Below are 20,751 nucleotides of genomic sequence, written 5' to 3' on the forward strand. Positions count from 1 at the left end.
GGTGGGCACCATTTTCCCACCAGCTTCCTTTATACCTGGGAGACATATTGAGGGAGATAACAGGATGGGGTTGATTAAGGCTTCAGATTCTGAACTAAAGAGAACCAGGTTTAAACTCTGAATCTATCACTAACACCCGTGTGGCTCTCAGCAAGCTCCTGAAGCTCTGTGGCATTCGGTTTTCCTACCTATAAATGAAGAAAGTCAGAGACTTTGTAATGTTGTGAGGAGAGACTTAAATGAGATACTGCCTACAAAGTACATAAGACTTAGTGTGTATACAGTGTTAGTGTGTCTCTTCCCATTTTAAAGCTTTTGTCCTTTGTTATACTCATGCAGTGAGTTTCTTTTCTGTCTGAGGGCTCCCAGGAACTATCAGATTCTGGGCAGAGCTGAGGCACCTCCTGTTTGGCAAGAATTAGTGTCATTGTCAAGCTGTGTCCTGGATGCCTGTGATGATTAAGTATCTCAGTTCAGTTCAGTTCAGTCGCTCAGTCGTGTCCGACTCTTTGCGACCCCATGAATCACAGCACACCAGGCCTCCCTGTCCATCACCAACTCCCGGAGTTCACTCAGACTCACGTCCATCAAGTCCGTGATGCCATCCAGCCATCTCATCCTCTGTCATCCCCTTCTCCTCCTGCCCCCAATCCCTCCCAGCATCAAAGTCTTTTCCAATGAGTCAACTCCGCATGAGGTGGCCAAAGTACTGGAGTTTCAGCTTTAGCATCATTCCTTCCAAAGAAATCCCAGGGTTGATCTCCTTCAGAATGGGCTGGTTAGATCTCCTTGCAGTCCAAGGGACTCGCAAGAGTCTTCTCCAACACCACAGTTCAAAAGCATCAATTCTTTGGCGCTCAGCCTTCTTCACAGTCCAACTCTCACGTCCATCCATACATGACTACTGGAAAAACCATAGCCTAGGGGGCTCTAAAGAATGGACTTTCCCAAATCACCATCATTTCACAACAACAAAAAAATAATTTACCCCAAGAGTTGTTGTTTAGTCCCTAAATTGTGTCTGACTCTTTTTTGACCCCATGGGCTATAGCCTACCAGGCTTCTTTGTCATGATTCTCCAGACAAGAATACTGGAGTGGGTTGCCATTTCCTTCTCCAGAAGATCTTCCTGACTCAGGGATTGAACCTGTGTCTCTTACGACTCCTGAATTGGGGTTTTTAGCTCACAGAATTACATAGTCTGTGTCTCCTGCATTGGTGGGTGGGTTCTTTACCACTGAGCTCCCAGGAAAGCCCAAACCAAGAGTAGCAGTAACTATTCTCTATTAGGACTAATTCATTAAATATTTATTGAGCGCCTCCTTTCTACTAGAAGATGGGGCTTATGATTTCATAAAAATTCAAAATGAAAAACCATGATCCCTGATCGGAATACATTTCCAATTCAGGGACAGGAGAAAGTCAAGCTCATGCAGAAGGGTGGCAGGGACATTGTTTCCAAGATGTGTGTCCTTGAACTGAGGAGTCCTCATCTCTCTCTCTCTCTCTCTCAGCTTTTAGTCGCTAGTGTACCAGCTTTGAATCTGAACCCCAAGACCAAGACCAAATGTGGTAAGAATCTTGTTAGGCCAATGGACAGTAGAGTTCCTAAATGAATGGAAGAGTTTCTAAATTCTGTACTCTTTCAAACTCTCCCTTTTAAACTTCAGTGATAAATGATGACTCACGATGTATACTGTCTGGCCCAAGTTAGAAACCTTGTAGTCATCCTTAATTTCTTCCTGTCTTTCGTCACCCACATCCAGTTCACAACCCAGTCAACTCAGTTCTAGCAACAAAATACCTCTTGAATTCTCCCCTGGCATTCTCCCATTACCCTCAGCCTGAGAGCTCGGCTTCTCTTGCTTGGTCTGCTCAATCCACAGGTCCTTCAGCCCATCCTGCACACTGCAAGCCAGGGAGTGTTCCAAGCATCCAGGCTCAGGTGACCACATCTCATCTCTAGATGTGAAACAACTCACAGGTGTGATGCTAAAGCCCCGACAGAGATGTTGAGAAATCACCAGGGTGAAACTTACTAAAGGGAAGCAATGGTGGCTCAGATGGTAAAGCCTCTGCCTACAATGCAGGAGACCCAGGTTCGATCCCTGGGTTGGGAAGATCCTCTGGAGAAGGAAATGGCATCCCACTCCAGTACTCTTGCCTGGAAAATCCCATGGACAGAGGAGCCTGGTAGGCTGCGGTCCATGGGGTCTCAAAGAGTTGGACACGACTGAGCAACTTCACTTCAAAGAGAGAAAAAGCTCACCAGATTCTCAGAACAACAGAGAGGGTTTCAACATTTCCTAGGCTTCTAGGAGTTTAAAGAAAGCCACCCTTTTTGTCTTCTTCTTTTTTTTATTTTTTTGCTGAAGGTTCTTTGATTTGGATCAGATTTTTCCACTATAATTTTTAGTCTGAGGCAGATTAACTACAATCATTGAACGCTTGTTCAAAGGTCTGGCCAGTCTCCTTGTCTCATTTGGAAAAAAAAAAAGAAAGAAAGAAAAACTAATGAAAATCTGTTTTCAGAAGGGAATGGCTTTATTTTTAAAAAATGTTTTTAAAATGTGAGCCATTTTTAAAGTCTTTATTGAATTTCTTATGATATTGCTTCTGTTGTCTTTGTGTTCTGGATTTTTTTTTTTTTTTTTTTTTTGCCTCAAAGCATGTAGCATGTGGATCTTAGCTCCCCTTGGATCGGACCCTTAACCCCGGCACTGGAGGGCAAAGTATTAACCACTGGATCACCAGGGAAGTCCCAAGAATAGCTTTAAACACCACAGTTTCCACACTTATTTGATTTCTACATCACGTTGAAGAAGCCTTCAGCACCTTTGTCAGACTGAGTATAATGAAAATGAAGAGTCTGTATCGAAGTTTCCAACTGACAGTTAAATTGTGTGGAAATAGCACAGTTCTTCTGTATGAGTCAAAAGACACCTGAAGAGTTTGATTTCACCTAAAACCTTTAAGTGAACTTTGTCCTTTTGCTCAGGGGTTCAGCCTCCCTTTGGTTCTGTACTAATGAACTGGATCACTGATGTTGGATGGAAGACCCGTAAGAAGTAGAGCATTTTAGAACTGAAAAAGACCAGAGGCTTCGTCTAGCTCAGGCCCCTCGTTTTTGATGAGAACCCAAGGTTGGAACAGTGAGTGATTGCCCCGGGCCACCCAGCTAGTCAGTTTCTCAGATAGACCCCACTTGTCACCCTCGGCAGACTCCCAGTGCTTGGCCAGTGCACATCGAAAGCAGCTGCAGAAAATAGCTGTCCTGGTGCCAAATTCTTATCTGTTGGTGTCCTTCAGATTGGGTGGGCTGAATGCCAACGGGAAGCTCAGAGTCTGTGAATTCTAATCCTGGACAGTTCTGGTCATAGGGTCTTAAATTTCCCTCCAGAGCCTTGGTCCTGGGACAGATCAGAGGAGAGCTGAAAAGCATGAGTGGGTGCGTCTGAATCCACGCAGATGGCTGGTGCTGTTTATAACCTCAACGTGTTATAATGGCCGTGGAGTCACTCTACCCGTGGCTGTGCCCAGCTGTCGTGACCATATAGATATATTTTAGAGACCTATTCTCCAAGTGAGCTACATGTGTTGCTTGTCGTGCAAATCAATACCCTGAAGATTTCAAAATTCTGAAAAGGCCAATTGAGGAGAAGTGAAACAGAGTCAGAGTTAAAGGCTGAGATTTTTCAGAGTTATGGGAACATAAGGGGCTCTGAATGGTCAGGGACTTAGCATTTTCTCCTGCATGCTGAGAAAATGACTTTTCTCAGGTGGTTATCTCAGTGTGATGATAACGGTGATAGTAACACTGATACTAATAGATGAACGTTTGTTGATGACCTACAATTCCAGGCACTAAGTGTTTGACATTCACTGTGGCTTTGAACCTTCATAAACAACCCTCTCAGGTAGGTTCTATTATATCTTCATTCTACAAGTGAGGAAATTGAGATTCAGTGATTTTAAGTCACTGGTAAGAGTCCATGCTCTCCACTGCCATACTAGCTGTGAACTTCAGTCTCTTGACCAGTACTGGAACCTCTTCATGGGACGTCTTTCCCCTACCTTGTCTTCCAGCCTCACCTGTCAGCTCTCTGGGAAGCCTTCTACAATGATCCAAGGCTGTGTGTTATACCCTGCCTCCTGAAAGGCCACATCCCTTCATAGCGCACAGCACCCCATACTTCACAGATCAGTCCATTTGACTGTTTCTCTTTTCCTTTATGGTTCTTTGAGGCAGGCAACTGTCATTCATTTCACTTTACCCAATGTTGTCCTGGCTCATTGCGGATGACCCCATAAGTGTTTCTTGAATAAATGGATGATGTAGAAACTGACAATAAGTTTCAGTTATCTATTGCTGAGTCATAAACCACCCCCAGTTTAGTAGCTTAAAACAACTCTATTATTAATGCATGCATGCTGAGTTGCTTCAGTAGTGTTTGACTCTGTGTGACCCTATGGACTATAGCCTGCCAGGCTCCTCTGTCCTTGGGATTTTTCTGGCAAGAATACTGGAGTGGGTTGCCATTTCCTTCTCCAGGGGATCTTCCTGACCTAGGGATCAAACCCATGACTCCTGTGTCTTCTGCATTGCAGGCGGATTTTTTACCTGCTGAACCATCAGGGAAGCCCTTGTTATTATTATCTTTCAAATTCTGTGGATGCGGAGTTAGGGCAGGGCGCAGTGGGACTGGCTTACTTCTGCTGTCCTTCCTCTGTGGCTCCTTCATTTGCCACAATATGTGCCAGAGTTGCCTCTGCCGGGATCATCGGTCTCACTGACCTTGCTCTCAGCAGGGCTCCTCCATTCTTAGGTGTAGACTCAAGGTTTCTCTCTTTTTCCTGTAGCTTCTCCACGTGGTCCCTTCAGGAAGGCGGTTGGAATTCTCACATGAAAGCTCCAGGATCCCAAATAAGTACAAGCAGAAGTGGCCGGTCCTTAAGGCTCAGGCCTGAAACTGTCAGAGAGGCACTTCCGCCGCCTTCTATTGATTACAGCAGGTCAGTGGACCAGCCCTACACAAGGGGCCTGGTTCATCAGGGACCATCTTCGGTGATTAGATACCCCATCATCTAGTGGAACCTAACCCATCCCAACCCAAGCCTCCAAAGAAATGGTGTTGGTTGGAAGAGGGCCTAGGCAGAGAAGGTAGACAGCTGAGCCTATTCCACCACCAGCATTTGAGGGACAACCTGTAATTAAAACCCATGAAAGTTAGGGATTTCCAGAGATTTCTGTTTGTGTAAACAGCCAGTCATACAGGGCCTGGTCAGAAACACCTCAGGTGTTCTGTTTAGAACATAACACATAGCCCATGTCCAGCAAGGCAGAGGTCTGAGACAGCATTAGGACTGTGATCTTTCCTCTCCTGACAGCTTCTTCCTTTCCTCTGTATATATTTGGTTTACCCATCTTGAGCCTTCAGGCTCCTGAGACCTTGGTTTGAAGCCCCTCCAGCACTGCCTGTTGCAATTTTGATTCTCCTTAAGTGGATTTAGCCTGAGGGGTTTCTGCTATTCCTTTTGCACAGATGATATGCTCTCCAACTGCCTGGCTCTTAAAACAGTTTCTTTAAGGATCAGCCAAGTGCCTTAGAACTCATGTCACTGAGTTTTTTATTTTATGGGATCCTTTCTTTGCATTTGAAGATGCTTGCTTCCAAAGCATTTGATGGCTCAGTGGTAAAGAATCTGCCTACCAATGCAAGAGATGTGGGTTAGATCCCTGGGAGAAATGGCAACCTACTTCAGTATTCTTGCTTGGAAAATCCCACGGACAGAGGGGCCTGGTGGGCTACAGCCCATGGGTCACAAAGAGTTGGACACGACTTAGCAACTAAACATCAACAACCAAAGCATTTGAGGATTCTCTGGGTTTTTGTTGTTGTTTGTTTTTGTTTCTTTCCTACTCTAATTATGCATGGCCAGGCATTTAGTTGCTTTAGTGATGTGCGCAATATAAGTTAATCGATATTATCATGAATAAATGTATCTTTCCCTACTTGGCAAACCTACGGATAAAAACAAATTCTTTATTGAGGACCACTAAAAGCAATGCCCATATTTCCTTAAATAAATTTCTTTATTAGTATGATATAACGGCTGTGATTCTAATATAGCCATAATATTTTTGTCCATAATAATATATGGACAAAAGAAAAAGGGATTTTGAGGTCTTGAACTTTGGCCATCACTTTCCCTTTCATCTGAAAAAGGGGGCCAGCTCTGAGGCTACAAAGTTAAGAGCCTGGAGGAGACAGGAGAGATGGGAATGAGGAAGAAAGAGTAGGAAGTGATAGAAAGATCCTTCTGCCTCCATGGAACCATGCACATGGTAGTCCAGCTGCTTTCCCTGCTAGATACAGGAAGAATGTATGGAGAAAGTGTTGCATGGAGAAAGTCCTTCACATCTAAGCTAGCATCCTAACCTCTCATCCTAAGCCATTCCTTGATGGCTCAGATGGTAAAGAATCTGCCTGCAATGCAGAAGACCTGTGTTTGATCCTTGGGTTAGGAAGATCCCCTGGAGAAGGGAATGGCTATGCACTTCAGTATTCTTGCCTGGAGAGTTCCATGGACAGAGGAGCCTGGCAGGCTATAGTCCATGGGAGTCACACCAAGAGTCGGACATGACTGAGAAACTAACACTTTCACTTAACCTCTCTAGAGAATCTTTCTGATCAAATATTTGCTTCTATATCCAATGTAGATTTGATCTACAGGCTCCTGTCCTACTGAGATGATTACAAAATCAAGAAAACATCAATCTTATCAATTGATAAGCCTTAGGAATTATATAGGCCAGTGGTTCTCAAACTTCTTTTTGCTTCTGGCTTTTTTTACATTAAAAAAATTTTTTTTAACCCTGAAAAGCTTTTGTTTATGTGGCTTCTATCTGTTGATATTTACTGCATTAGCAGTCAAAACTGAGAGAAAACATTTGCTAATTCATCTAAAAATAATAAGGAAGTAATTACATGTGAATGTAAATAACATATTTTCAATTACAATAACTATATTTTCCAAAACAGTTGAATGGGCAAAGTGGCAAAAAGTTTTATATTTATGCAAGTCTCTTCAATATCTGACAATAGAAGATAGCCAAACTCTCATTTCTACTTTCTACATCAATTTGTTGTGATATGTTATTTTGATTGACATATATGGAGAAAACCCAGCCTTACACAGATATGTAGTTGTAAAGGGAAGAAGTATTTTAATGGCCATTTTAGGTCACTGTGGATATTCTTTGATATAACACCAAGGCTTCTCGAATCTAGCTTCTGAAAGGTTGGCTGCAATACAGAATCATATCAATGAAAATTTTATACTCTATTATATCAAAATCCATTGGACTATCTTGCACTCCTGAATGAATTTTTTTTAATCCCATGGATAAGTTTTGATGGTGAGTGGTCTGATCTTTATTTTTTAAGAGGAAAGCCAAAGGAAAATTTCTCCTTAGTGACAACAAAAAGAAAGGTCAGTATAGGAAAACTGGTGTGGCATAAAACTACAAGGTGATAAAAGTGGCAGGGGGGAAAGACAGAACAAATTTTCAGGAGAGCGAAAGACATCTGAACTACTGTTAGAGGAAAGGAAGGAAATCAAAGCTTCAGTTTTTTTTTTTTTTTAATTAGCACTTATGGAATATTGCCTAGGTGTTTAATAGAGTTATTGTATTTAATCCACTTTTATTACTTTTGGGAATATAGGATGTATTTTTCTCATCTCAGAATCCTAAAGGAAATCAGTCCTGAATATTCATTGGAAGGACTGATGTTGAAGCTGAAACTCCAATACTTTAGCCACCTGATGCGAAGAACTGAGTCACTGGAAAAGATCCTGATGTTGGGAAAGATTGAAGGTGAGAGGAGAAGGGGACAACAGAGGATGAGATGGTTGGATGGCATCACTGACTCTATGGACATGAGTTTGAGCAAGCTCCGGGAGTTGGATGCATGCTGCAAAGATGCAAAGTTGATCTGTAACCCATCGTGGGGATAGAAGAACCACAAGGGCTGAGAAAATTCAAGGCACTGGTACTTTAGTGCTAATTAGGTTTTTTTACACCATTATGTATAGATTTCAAGTTCTGGCTACTTTCTAGACCTTCTTATAGTCACTGGATTTCAAGAAATTTTATGAACCATTTTTCACCATTGTGGGAGAGAGAAAAACAGATAATAAAAAGGACAAAATAGTGTAGAAAAGGAGATGAATGGTGGGTTGTTGTTGTTTAGTTACTAAGTTGTGTCCGACTCTTTTGTGACCCCATGGACTGCAGCCCATCTGGCTCCTCTGTCCATGAGATTTCCCAGGCAAGAATACTGGAGTGGGTTGCCATTTTCTTCTCTAGGGGATCTGCCTAACCCAGAGACAGAACCCAGGTCTCCTGCACTGGCAGGTGGATTCTTTACCACTGAGCCACCTGAGAAGCCTGAATGGTGGGTAGTTAATACAAAGATGCAAGCACTCTGATCATCCTCAGGTAGATAAACAGAAGTGCCCAATGAAAAGAGAATAGCCAGGTGCCCAGGTACAAAGGTGGTGCCCATAAGTTAGATGCTTGGCAATGAGAAGTCAGTTATGAACTTTCCTGGTTTTTGTCTTTCCAGACATTAGAAAAACAACTTTCTTGGTTATTTTTTTCAAAAGTATTAGCCAGGCTATTTACCTACTACCTATTAAAATAGGGTGTGTTCCATTTAGTTCTTTTTATAGAGAGGAGATGTCTTTCTTATTTATTTTTGACTTACGAAGCTTTTATTGCCAGAGGGGAAAAAAGCTGTGCCTCTGAAAAAATCTCCACTGTAAATTATAATGATCATTGTCACTATCTGTTGAAGGAGATATCAGATTGAAATAAAGTTGTAACTTGAAGCTCAGTGCAAAAAGAAAATGCCCCAAATCAATTCTTCATCCACAACCAAGAGAAACGCCTAAATGTTTCAAAATTACAGTGCCGAAAGTATTTCATGTAGAATATTCATCTTAGGAAAAGCCTGTGAAAGGGGATTTTTGTTCTCTTTGACTGAGTCAGTCTCACTAATAATAATGCTTTGGTCCCTCAAAAAGCCCCCGGAAAAGTATTTTTCAATTTACTCATTTGATTTGTTATTCAGTACTTTTTACATTTCTTAACTTTTTTTTCCTTCAACTTTTCTCTCACAGCAGTATAATCAAATCGAAATAACCCTAAGGACAAACTTACTTCTCTTTTTTTAATTTGCTGATTTCCCCAGTCCCAATTCCTGTTTATCCACCCCAAATCCCTAAAAGAAACTGATGAAGGGGAAAAAGAAGGAAGGCTTTGGGATGTCTTTCTACCCCTTAGAGCACATAGTAATCACCATATTCACTGGAGATCAAGAAAGCACAGTTCAAGGTACTTCAGGCCTCTCCCAGCAGTAACCCTTGCCCAGAAGTTTGAGCAATTTATACTGATTCATCTGGACTTACTAGAAATTGGCCTCTCTTCTTTTTTTAACTACATAATTGTTGACATAGAACTTCTTACTGAAACCATGGAGCAAAAAATTCTCGAGAAAGTTCTTCTCTTCTCTATAAATTGTTAGGTTATCAAGTGCAATAAAAAATGAGCTTGCAGAGAACACCACTCTGGATATGTGAATCAGTGAAAGCACCCCCTTATTGGGGGTGGGGGGCAGAGGAGGAGCAGAAAATCTGTGGGTTTGTCCCTGAAGTGTCCTGAAAGGATATAATCATGGTAACACACATTTTAAATATTTTATTTATGAAAATGTGCCCTAATATATTTCCTTGGTTTTTCAGTTGCTTTTTCCTGCTTATATTCACTGCAAGTAGTCTTTTTCTTTTCTGCTTCTACTCTGGTGGGGGGCACTTTTCTCTCACTGTTTTAATCCAGGCATCTCAAAACAGGACCCAGTCTTAAAGACTGGATTCCTGAAATGTCCCACCTGTTCAAAGTGGTCCCACCTGTTCAAAGTGGTACCACCTGTTTAAAGTGCCCCCCCCCTAAAATGTTCCCTTTTGCCAAAGCCTCCCCTTCTGTTTCCTTCAGTCATCAATAAGCCTTTAGGACACGGCTCACTGCCTTAGAAAGGATGCTTAAATACTGCTGTCACTTTTATTCCTGATGACCATCTTCTGAGGCAGCCACTGTTACTACCCCATTTGGTAGATGGGGAAAGTGAGGCTGAGGGGAGTTGCACAGTCACCAGTCTGTGGGGGGTGTGGCAGAGCTTGGATCCCCAAGGTAGCTTCTGCAGACTTTCAGGTTCACATTATAAGATAGGACACTGCCTCCTTTCCTTTATAAGGACCTCATTTGCTGGCAGCTTTGTAAAAGACCTTGACTCAGGGCTGGCTTCTAGCAGACACCCGACTCCCAAGAAGCTGGGTCCCCAAAACTGGCCTAAGTGGGGTTCCCTGGTGGCTCAGACGGTAAAGAATCTGCTTCCAATGCAGGAGACCTGGGTTCAATTCCTGGGTCAGGAAGGTTCCCTGGAGAAGGGAATGGCAGCTCACTTCAGTATTCTTGCCTGGAGAATCCCATGGTTAGAGGAGCCTGGCAGGCTACAGAGTCAGACACAACTGAGCAACTAACACACACACTAAGTGCCTTTAACCACTATGACAAGGTTTCCTGTCACTAGTTACTCCCAAGTACTCCTTTAATCAGAGATCCTTGATGCCACAGAAAGCTCCTGCCAACTTCTGCCACTGAAGACTGGAGTGCTGGATCCCCACCAGGGTATGAACAAAAGCCCAAGAAAATCCTGCCAGAAACCAGTTCTCCAGAGTTTGGGTTCGATTTAGTGCAACATAGGAAACCATGCTCCCTCACTTCCCTCTCACCTCCTAAACTCCAGCTATATATCTTCTCTCTGGTAAGTGAACTGCCTTTCGATTTCATAAAATAATGGACATACCCCAAATTGGGCATTTGTTCAGTTTCATCCTCCACACTTCTCTAAACTTTTAAAGGTCCTACAAAGAGAATGCTCCTCTGTAAAAAGACCTGCATTTAAAAACCCTGTGATGGGTTTCCCCAGTTATTACTTCCTGTGAAAATTGCGGGTGGCTGGATCAAAAGTCTACATAAACATTATTCAAAAAACCCAAAAACTCTCCTGAACTACAAATCAGTGCCAGTTAGACCCAAGACTCACCCCTACTCTGGATGTGTTGGCTGTAGGGGGTTCTCGAACTACTTGCAATTGTTAGCACTGTAGTGTCTTTTAGGCTGGAGAAATTCTCTTGTGTGTGTGTGTGTGTGTGTGTGTGTGTGTGTGTGTGTGTGTGTGCGTGCGCGCGCGCAAGAAAGAAGTACACTTATATTGCTTTGAAGAGTGTATACCTTTCTTTCCACGTGGCCCTGACCTCAAAAGACTATTAAGGGCCTTACAAGCCTCTAGTCTCTGGCTTCCAAGAACCCTTGCTTTAGGAAGAGGAATCAGAATCAGAGAAAAGGAGAGTTACACTTAAAATTGCAGCGATCCAAACCTGATCAACTCCTCCGCCTCCAACAATGACCCAATTCCCACACAGAGCCAAAGGGCAGCTCCAAGTTAATTCCCAGACCAAACTCGGGCAAAAAGACCACGTTTTGACGCCCCAGGGCACTCGGTTTTCACAAAGCGTTTTATTATTCATAAAAAAATAAATTTATTTACATTTGCTAATTATTGTGGTAGTGCTGCCTGGGGCGGCTGCACGTTCCGCCGCTTCAGGGTCTAGTACGGAACAGCCTCCGCGCCCCACCCCGCCGGGAGGAAGAATGGGGACGCCAGGAGGTGGAGTCGGAGGCGGGTGCCACCCGAGGGGGAAGCCAGGTGGGGACAGTCGGGAGTGGGGGGTGGGGAGGAGGCCTGCAAGTTGGTGTGGGAGGAGGGAGCAGAGGGAGGTACCCAAGCAGACGCGAGCCAGGTCGGTGGGGAGAGGCGGATGGGAGGCTCAAGCCTTAGAAGGGGAAGGGGCAGACCTAAGCCTGGTTAAGGGGAGATGCTCGCCTCGGGGGTCGGAGGGGCGTCACTGGCCCCCGGAAGCGCGACCTGAGGGAGCGCTCCGGGCAGACCCGATCGGGTGGGTCTCTGCGAGCGCTCTTCCACCTCTCCCCGAACCGGCAGGGCATCGTGCGTCCGGCCCAGAGGGGGCAGCCCTGTGGGAAACAATTCTGGCCCAGGTGTACCGCGCTCCTCTCTTTGCAACTTAAAAACACACCCCGATGTAGGGTCTGGCGTGAAGACTTCGGTCTTTGAGGCAGGTTGTCCAGAGCGCGTTCTGACCATGGTCTAACTGTGAGAGGCCTGGGCAGTGCAAAGTCGTGCCATCACACGGTAGATCTGGCTCAGTTTGGAAACTAACCCCTAGGCGGCTGCGCGCTGGGCTCTGACTGCACCGCGGGGGTAGTCTATACAGCTAAAGCCCGAGGCTTGATCTGGGTCCGCGTGTAGTGTCGTCTCCCAGACCCGTGGGAACAGAGCCGTCTGCGCCCTGCGATGCCAGGCGCACAGCCGACACCCGGGAACTGCCCATCCCCACCCCAACCCCCCCCCCCCGCCCGCCAACGCCCGCCACCTGTCCAGTTCATGGTCCTGGGCTGGGGGAGTCTAGGAGAATCCAATGGAACGTTCTTCCCATTCTCGGGGCGTCTCACACTGTCTCCCACCTCCCCCTCGTCCCCAAACCCGTGTGCTCAACCAATAATCACAAGTGAGTGCGAGTTCGATCTAAGCGGTGGTCCCACATAATCTGTTGGCCGCGGAGACTTCTTTGGTGTCAGAGTCGGGTCGTCCCGAGACCACAAATGGCCACGTCTGTAAAACCAGAAAGAGCATCAGATACCGGAGAAACGATCGTTTCAAACCGAAACCGCTCTCCAAACGGAACCCCGGGATATCCCTGGCTTTGTGCAGCTCCGATTTTATCAGTATTCTGGGAATTTTTCGCGTCTTCTCTCTAAACCAAGATGTTAATTTTACTGGATTTTGATCACGTAAGATGGGAGTTTTCCGTTCCTGCTGTCTTCACGGTGATTCCGCGAAATTTGCATGAATTTGGGATTTTGTGGCTTAGTCCCCTTCCCCCAAAACACACACACACACACACACACACACACACACACACACACATCAGCCATTCACTCCAAGAAGGAACTGGGATATGATCTTTCTCAAGCCGGGAGAGTTGGCAGGTCGGAGAGGGACTTTCCAGACAAATCCCGTTTGGGGAAACCTCTGCTATTTAAGAATTGAAAAAACCCAAAGGCTTTTAAAAAGGTCTCGGTCTTCCCTCCCTCCTTTCAGAAAGTAGGGCTGGTTGATTTAAACCTGTTAGACTCTTATCTGGAAAAAGTTAGGAAGGGAGATTTTTCGTTCTATCTGCAAAGGCACAGCGGACTCCAGTGGAACCTAGATTTACCCCGGAAGCAGGATATTAGCCATAGTGATAGTAACTATCAACCGGCAAAAGCGTCACGTACAATGATCAGACTGATGCAAACACAGAAGGGTGGATGGTTCTCTTCCAGGAAAACGACTGGCTCCTCCCGTAATTTGGGAGAAACCAAACTGGCCTCCTCACCACCCCTACCAGACCTTCCCCCGCCCCACTTCGGGTTCTTCTCAGCGGCCAGACTCTGCCGGGCGCCGGGAAGCGCGCTGGGCATCACTCGACCGCCCCGGCCCGGGCCTCGCGCGCGGCGCCTACCAGGTTCACAGGGTGCACGTAGCCGTTCTCGTAGCGGTCCTCCTGCAGCAGCTGCCGCAGGTGCGCGATGTAACTGGAAGCCAGCCGGAGCGTGTCCAGCTTCGAAAGCTTGGTGTCGGGGGGCACCCAGGGCAGGCTGGTCTTGAGTCTGGAGAAGGCTTTGCTCAGCACGCGCATCCGGGCGCGCTCTCGGGCGTTGGCCGCGTTCCTCTGCGACTGCTTGCACTCGGCCGCCGAACCCTTGGGCGGGAGGGGCTTCTTGCCGCCGCCGCCCCCAGCCACCCGGGGCCGCTTCCTCTTGCAGCCTCCCGCGCCGCCCGCCGCGCCCAGCGCACAGCGCTCCTCCTCGCCGTCGGGGTCATCCTCCTCCGCAGACGAGTTGTCGCTGGGCGACACGTAGCTGCGATCGGCGCCGCGGAGGGACGGCCTCTTGGAGACGGGGACCGGGTACCCTCGCTGCAGACCCCGCAGCTCCATCTCCTCGGGGTCGCTCACCGAGCCGGTGGACATCGTTGCGTCCCCCGCGCCCAGCCTTCCTCCCCCAGGCCAGTCTCGCGGCCTCTGCCTTCCGCTCCCTCGCGGAGGCGGGGGCCAGGCTGAACTCCGCAGGCAACGAGAGATCTGGGTCGTGAACCGCGGAGCCCCGAGACAGATCCGAGAGAGCGTGGCCGAGCAGTCGGCGCCTGGGCCCAGGCTCGGCACTCACTACCGCGCACGGCGCGTTTTGACCGGACTATTTATTCTGTACTCCTCGGAACAAACCACCCCGGGCAAAGAAGAGGGGGTGGGAAAGGGGGGCAAGAGGTGGGGCGGGGGCGTGGAAGGGGTGGGGACCGCTTTTCAGAGTGCCGAGAATCTGCCGGTGGGGGCGGGGAAGGGGAAGTCTCTTGAACTGGGATCTGGACCCCTGGGCTCGAGGGACCCATCACTGCGAGATGAGTGCTCCTGGGTGAGTGAAGGAGGGGACCTTGTTCGTACCCAGGTACCCACTTCCACCCCCTACTGATCTTAACGGAGCCGAAGATTGCCGGACACTTGGAAACCAGGATCGCGACCTCTGAGTCCTTCCCCTCTTGTCAGCCGAAATGTGTTTTCCAAGTTCATCACTCATAATGTATGACTGCCTATTCAAGCCCGGCCCGACAAAAGCGTAAAAGCTAAACAAGCAACACTGAACAATGGGCGAATTACCTCTCATTTTCCTCCGCTCTTTTCCTTAAACGTCGTCGTTTGATTTACAAAGCACTTTCATCTACAGTGGTTCGTTTCATTTTCCAACATCTGTGACTTAAAATGTTATTATCTCCACTTTGCAGAACTTGAAGCTAAGCCGCAGAGATGGATGTTAAGTAAAGGACCCCATATCGACAGGCTGGTAAGCAGAATATGGACTCCAAATCCGTGTGTAGAATCCCAGGCCCCTCGGTATTTCTGTCTCACAGCACAGGATGCTCTGCGTGCTGTTTTCTGCTATCTGGGGAGTTCCACGCGTTAATTCTGTTTTCAACACCAGAGTGCGGTGAGATAGAGGGTCCTGCCCGCGCTCTGAGTTACAGTCTAGGGAATCGATGACCATTTTCGATGGTGTGTTGAAGAGCATGCTCCTGGATTCAGCATGCAAAGTCAGCACAACCATCCAAAGTAAAACAAAACAAACAAGAAACCACGATAAAACAGAACCCAGAAGTATGCCCCTCAAAGGAGACAAAACATAACTGCGGTCTCCTTGTTTCCTAACTGGGAGAACCTTGGCAATACGTGGTCTGGGGCTGTGTGCTTCATTTTAGGAGTGGACATCAATGGCCAGCTGTTGAGTGCCTGCTGTGTGTCAGGCACTGGATTAGGCGTTCGGTGCACCCCTTGAGTAATTAAAACTAAAACAACAGCAAAATAATTAAAATTCTGTGAGTGGGTTTGGGTTGGCCATGCCATTCTGCACTGAGGAAACTGAGTCGTCACACCCGAATTAGGTATTTACCTGTCCTTTCCCTACAAGCCTACAGGCAAGCTGAGAGAAGCTTAAGGAGACAGATGGGCAGTCGACCCGGACGGTGCGGGCAGAAGCCGCAGGCCAGCCTCGCCCCGCCCACTCCTCCAGCAGAACAAATGCGCCGGGCTTGGTGCCTGAAGTGCCGCAACAGGTGGCTGGCCAGGGCTGACTTCATCACTCAGGCATCATCGTTCCACCTTCGTCTCTCAGGCCAGGCCTCCCTGTGGGGATGTTTTGCCAGACCCCTCCCGCTCGCCCCCGTTTGCAGAGGTTTTCTCCAGATATATTTTGCCATTTTGGGGAGGGGGTGGTGGTGGCGGGGGCTGGGAAGCGAGAGCTGGGGGAGGGTCTCCTCTGAGGTCAGTTGAGTAAAACGCTCTCAGTTCTCTCTGTGCTGGGAAAACTCAGGGAGTACTTGACAGAGCTAGAAATCTTTCCTGGACCGCTGCTTGAACTTGAACTTGACTCTAGGTGCCGGGAGAAGGAGGGGAGGGAGGGGCGGTTGGGGGAAGGAGAGAGGAGGGAGGGTGGCAGGGAAAGGGGAGCAAAAAGATGTAAAGGGAAGATCTCAGGCCGCTTTTTGCACCGCCTATTGATGACCTGAAGCTATCAGTATAAATACAGAGCCTCATACATTAGAGGCAGGCATATAGGTTTTAAAAAACGGGATTGTTTATACAGGTGCAGAACAAAGTCTTTCTTTGGAAAAGATTAATGGCAGGGAGACCGCTAGATTTTCTCTAAACAGTTACAAAAACTGTACCCAGCCTCAACGCCAAGCAGGTCATGGCCAATTTCTTTTTCTTGAAGGAACTGCCTGACCCCAACGATTCATGTTGTTGTTGTTGTTTTTAAAACTAGCTCTTTCCTGGTTTTTTCTTTCCCCTTCCTTCCTATTTTCTTTTCTTTCTTCCTTCCCATCCTTCTTTTCCCCTTCCTCCCTCTGATCTCTTTCAAGAAATATAGCCATTTCCTCTATTTTCCCATTATTTTGTTTTCACTTTCCCTTTCCCTCCATTTCTTTCTATTATATTTTTATTTCATTCTTTTTTTATTCAAGTTGCAGACTCCTAATGAAGATTAAGAAATGTATCTTCATATACATTGCATGTTAGTATATAACTGCAGTTTGCTTTAACAGGTTTGTAATGACATCTGATATTACACTTTCAAAATGCTTTTTTACTTTTCCTTCTCTCTCAGTGATTACAAAAACCTCATAAGCTGAACAGTGCTAATGTAATATCTGTTTTGAAAAACCAGCTGTTTTAATTGTTTCGGCAAGTCCCCATACACTGCAAATAAAAAATGAAACCTTTACTTTTGTATTTTAAAAGCAAGCACACTGAAAACAATTCCTATTTGCCCATGCTAATAACCTTTGAGATCTGTAACACAAATATACAGGTTTCTATGGTGTATATATTGATGATTTTGAAATTCTTTTAAGATGTTCTTTTTAAGTATGCAGTGGGAGGTGGGTTAAAGTTACATTATCAAACAAACATTAAATACATTTACTAATGGTTAAGACATTAATAATCCCAGCTCTCCTGCTTATTAACTGTATGACCTTTGGCAATTTTTTTTCGAGGCCCAGATTACTGATATATAATATGAAATATCTATCTTGTTGTGAGGAAGGGGGAGTCTGTGAGTAATGGCCTGGGCCACAGCCTGATGCATGAGAAAAAAATCAATAAATGCTAGTTATTTTTATTACTATGGATTGTGTGATGCCCAACATCACACATCTAGTAAGTGTCAGGGTCCAGAACTGACCCAGGGTTTGTAAGCGAGGGCTTGTTCTGGGTTTCAGGCAGCACCAGAGGTTTCTTCTCTTTAACTGCAGGCTTCTGTGGTTCAAGTGCATGGTCCTATTAACTGACGTTTCCCCCAGGCCTCAGAAAAGACTTCACTGAGAGAAACTGATGGGGCTACATTAGAAACTTTCTTTCCCCAAGTTTTCTCCCCATAAAGCCACAGAAATTCTCCCAGCCCCCCCTTCCCCTATTTGAAAACTGCTAAATAAATAAATATAAATAAAACTCCTAAATCAGTTACTGAAAGGGTTAAATGAAATTGTGGGAAAGTAACACACTAAGTATAACACTTAGTGCTTAATTTGCTGAAATATAAAATTCACAGGCTCTGGTTTTCTAAAAAGAGAGAATGAGGTCACAGACCACAGGAAAGGCCATTTAATGCCACACACCCACCCCTTGCAACCCCAAAGTAGGTACCAAGGCCATTTAATGTCACATCACTCCAAAGTAAGTGCTGGGGGAAGAAGTTTGAGGCTGTACAGATCAAATGGTTTAGAGTTTAGGGAGAGTAGGGACTGTGTCTATACTCTTGGACACCAAGTCAAAGCATGTACAAAGTAGGTGCTTAAGAAATGGTTGTTGTGGGAATGCATTTCCCATATGACTTTCCTGGTGGTGTCTCCCCAGATACTCTTGATGTTCTGGGTTGTCCAGTTGGCTGAACAAATTGCCTGTTCCTTTGATCTAGAAAAACAAGAGTCTAGACCAGCACTGGCTAATATCATTGATGTTAACAGCCACATGAGGCAACTGAGCACTTGGAATGTGGCTAGTCATGTCCAGTATTGTAAAATACACACTGGATATTGAAGATAACGTGAAGAAAAGATGTAAAATACCTAATATTTTAAAAAATACACATCAAACAATGATAATGTTTTGCTATATTGGGTTAAAGGAAGTATATTATTAAAAATAATTTTCCATGGCTTTGTATTTTTATAATGTGGCTACTAGACTTTGGGATTTACAGATGTGGCTCGCATTGTATTTCTGTTGGATAATTCGGGGATTAACGATGCAATTGTGCATAGAGTGTCTAGTGTTTGCTGTGGCAGGTGTTGGTGAGCCCGACTCCCGCCCACTCGGAAGGCACATTCTCGTGGGAAAAAGCACCATAATGCGGGAAGCACACATTAGAGCACGTCTGCTCTCACTAACTCCTGTCATCTCGCCTGCACCTCTCCACGTGTACCCTACTCCATCTAACAGGTCCAACCCCAGAACACGGGGAGAAACGCTTCCGGTGGGTTTGGGCTTCCGGTGGGTTTGAATTTCCGCAGCACTCCTCACGGGGAAAAGTTACACGGAGGCGTCCGTTCCCCAGGTAGTTTGGGCCACCCCACAGACAGTGGATGCCAGGGCTCCGGATGCCCAGTTCCTTGGTCTTTTCAGAGCATCCCTGGATACAAAGTACGACGTCCACGCGTGAGAGGCTCCGGGTCTGGCAGTGTGCAAGTCACGTGGAGCATGGGTCACATGGTATACGGTTACACGGTGGGATGGGACAGTCACGTGGGGAGCATAGTGTCGCCATGTTTCTTTGTCTCTCGAAGCTGAGGAGCTGATTGGGCGCATCCAGGGTGTCCCCACGCTCCCTGACCCGGAAGGAAAGGAACGCTCCTCACTTGGACCCTGACGGCCATGTGGTCAGGTGCCTGTGGGAACTGTGGGGTGTGAGAGATGAGTCTTCTGTTGTCCCGAAGGCAGTCGGTCCTCTGCCAGTTATTTATCCAAGATTTGCTGCTAGATTTTTGCCTCTGTGGAGTCCCTTGAGACCTTAGCCTTTAGAGAGGCTGGGCCTGGGCATGTCCGGTTTTTGGAGTCTGAAGGTGGAAAAACTGGAGTTAAGAATGAAAAAGGAGATTGGGAATGTGATCAGACCCAGAGACCTGATTTTCTCTGCCATTTAGGACAGAAGAAAAAAAAAAAAGTCCTCAGTAATTTGTCTTGATAACTAAAATGCAGGTGACTTTGAAGTAGAATTTTTAAAAAGCGATACGTGTGGGCGCTAACCAAGGTTTCTACAACCTTTCTAGGTTAGGACTAGAAAGCTGCGGGACTCCTACAGATGGACTTTCCTGATGGCTCTGCTGTAAAGAATTTGCCTGCCAAACAGGAGAGGCAGGTTCCATCCCTGGGTTGAGAAGTTGTCCCCTGAAGGAGAGAATGGCAACCCACTCTAGTATTCTTGCCTGGATAATCCCATGGACAGAGGAGTCTGGTGGGTTACAGCCCATGGGGTCACCGAGAGTAGGACAGAACTTGGCTGCTGAACAACAACAACAGATTCCTGCAAAAGACTTTGAATTCTCCATTAGCAGAGTTAAGCAGCCAGCCCAGCTCTCAGGAGGAAACACATGGTGATGGCTTGGCCTCTGGAGGTTTGTCTGCAGACTCTCTGGACTTCACTTACTTAGAGGATCCTAAAGGACAAGTTGGTCTGGGCTGTGATTGATGGGTCTGACAGAAGTCTTATTTTTTAAAAACCATTTGGGACAGCCTTCCATTCTCAGGCAGAAGCTGAGTCTCTAAGAAGTTTTTCTTTTACTGTTGATTTTTATTGGCAATACTTTGAAAGTGTGACAATACTACATTTCCAAAACATTGCTCCAAGCCTTGGATTTAACTGTGGAGTTAACCTAAGAAAAGATGACATCCTGCCATGTGGCACTTACTGGAAAGAGGTCTCTCTGCTGTGGACATTAGGAGATCTCTGCCTATCACCTCAGTGGCCTTGGGACACTTGCTGGCTGCCTTGGAGCTCTTTCTCTGTGTATAGCCCACCAACCAGGTGGCGGTGAGGGGAGCTGCAAACCCATGTGTAAGCTTCCCTGGAAAGTGCAGAACATTGTAAGGTCAGTTATTACATTGCTGTCTTCATTCTCTCTCCTAGGGACTCATCTTTGTCCTACTCTCTTCTCTCAATTGTGAGCCCTGCTGGGTATCACCCTCATGTTATCAGCCATCTACCCTCTACCCCCTTCCCCTCAGCGCCTCATCCCCTATTGAACATCAAGTGAAAACTAAATGCCGCCTGGCGCCAGAGGAAATTGTCCTGTAATAGATACTTCGTGGTGTCAGAGAGCAGGGATCCTGTGCACTTTGTCAACCAGTCCCTTAAACTCTTCTGTAAAAGGGAGCCTGGGTTATTTACATACAAACTTTGTTTCCCTGGCCCTAAGTCCCTCTCACTTCCAATTCTAAAATGAGCTCCCATAGGGATCA

At 46.2% G+C, this 20,751-nt stretch overlaps 1 protein-coding gene and 1 long non-coding RNA gene across 4 annotated transcripts in view; one reads left to right on the plus strand and one right to left on the minus strand.

The window, feature by feature from the left end:
- Positions 1-12,555: 12,555 nt before the first annotated feature.
- On the minus strand, positions 12,556-14,419 carry MSC (musculin). Its single transcript, XM_004011735.5, has 2 exons — positions 13,708-14,419; positions 12,556-12,815 (listed from the first exon to the last, which is right to left on the minus strand). Exons 1-2 carry the CDS (start codon positions 14,215-14,217, stop codon positions 12,729-12,731), a joined length of 597 nt encoding a protein of 198 aa, XP_004011784.1. The 5' UTR covers positions 14,218-14,419; the 3' UTR covers positions 12,556-12,728.
- Positions 14,420-14,577: 158 nt separating this feature from the next.
- LOC105607367 (uncharacterized) overlaps positions 14,578-20,751 on the plus strand; it is a 29,559-nt gene continuing 23,385 nt past the window's right edge. The window contains exons 1-3 of one of the 3 annotated variants that reach the window (XR_006060834.2): positions 14,578-15,082; positions 15,704-19,177; positions 19,563-20,381. This is a non-coding gene — a long non-coding RNA (uncharacterized LOC105607367). Of the gene's footprint in view, positions 15,083-15,703; positions 20,382-20,751 lie in introns of all 3 variants that reach the window. The other 2 variants (XR_009594956.1, XR_006060833.2) reach the window with 2 other exon arrangements.

Source organism: Ovis aries, chromosome 9 (assembly GCF_016772045.2).
Source record: "Ovis aries strain OAR_USU_Benz2616 breed Rambouillet chromosome 9, ARS-UI_Ramb_v3.0, whole genome shotgun sequence".
NCBI classification, from domain to species: domain Eukaryota; kingdom Metazoa; phylum Chordata; class Mammalia; order Artiodactyla; family Bovidae; genus Ovis; species Ovis aries.

Excerpts from the sequence above, each read along its gene's own strand:
- MSC (XM_004011735.5), bottom strand. The coding sequence starts at position 14,217 with ATGTCCACCGGCTCGGTGAGCGACCCCGAGGAGATGGAGCTGCGGGGT. Across the intron at positions 12,816-13,707 it reads ACGTGCACCCTGTGAACCTG|ACGTGGCCATTTGTGGTCTC; the intron begins GTAGGCGCCGCG and ends CTGGTTTTACAG.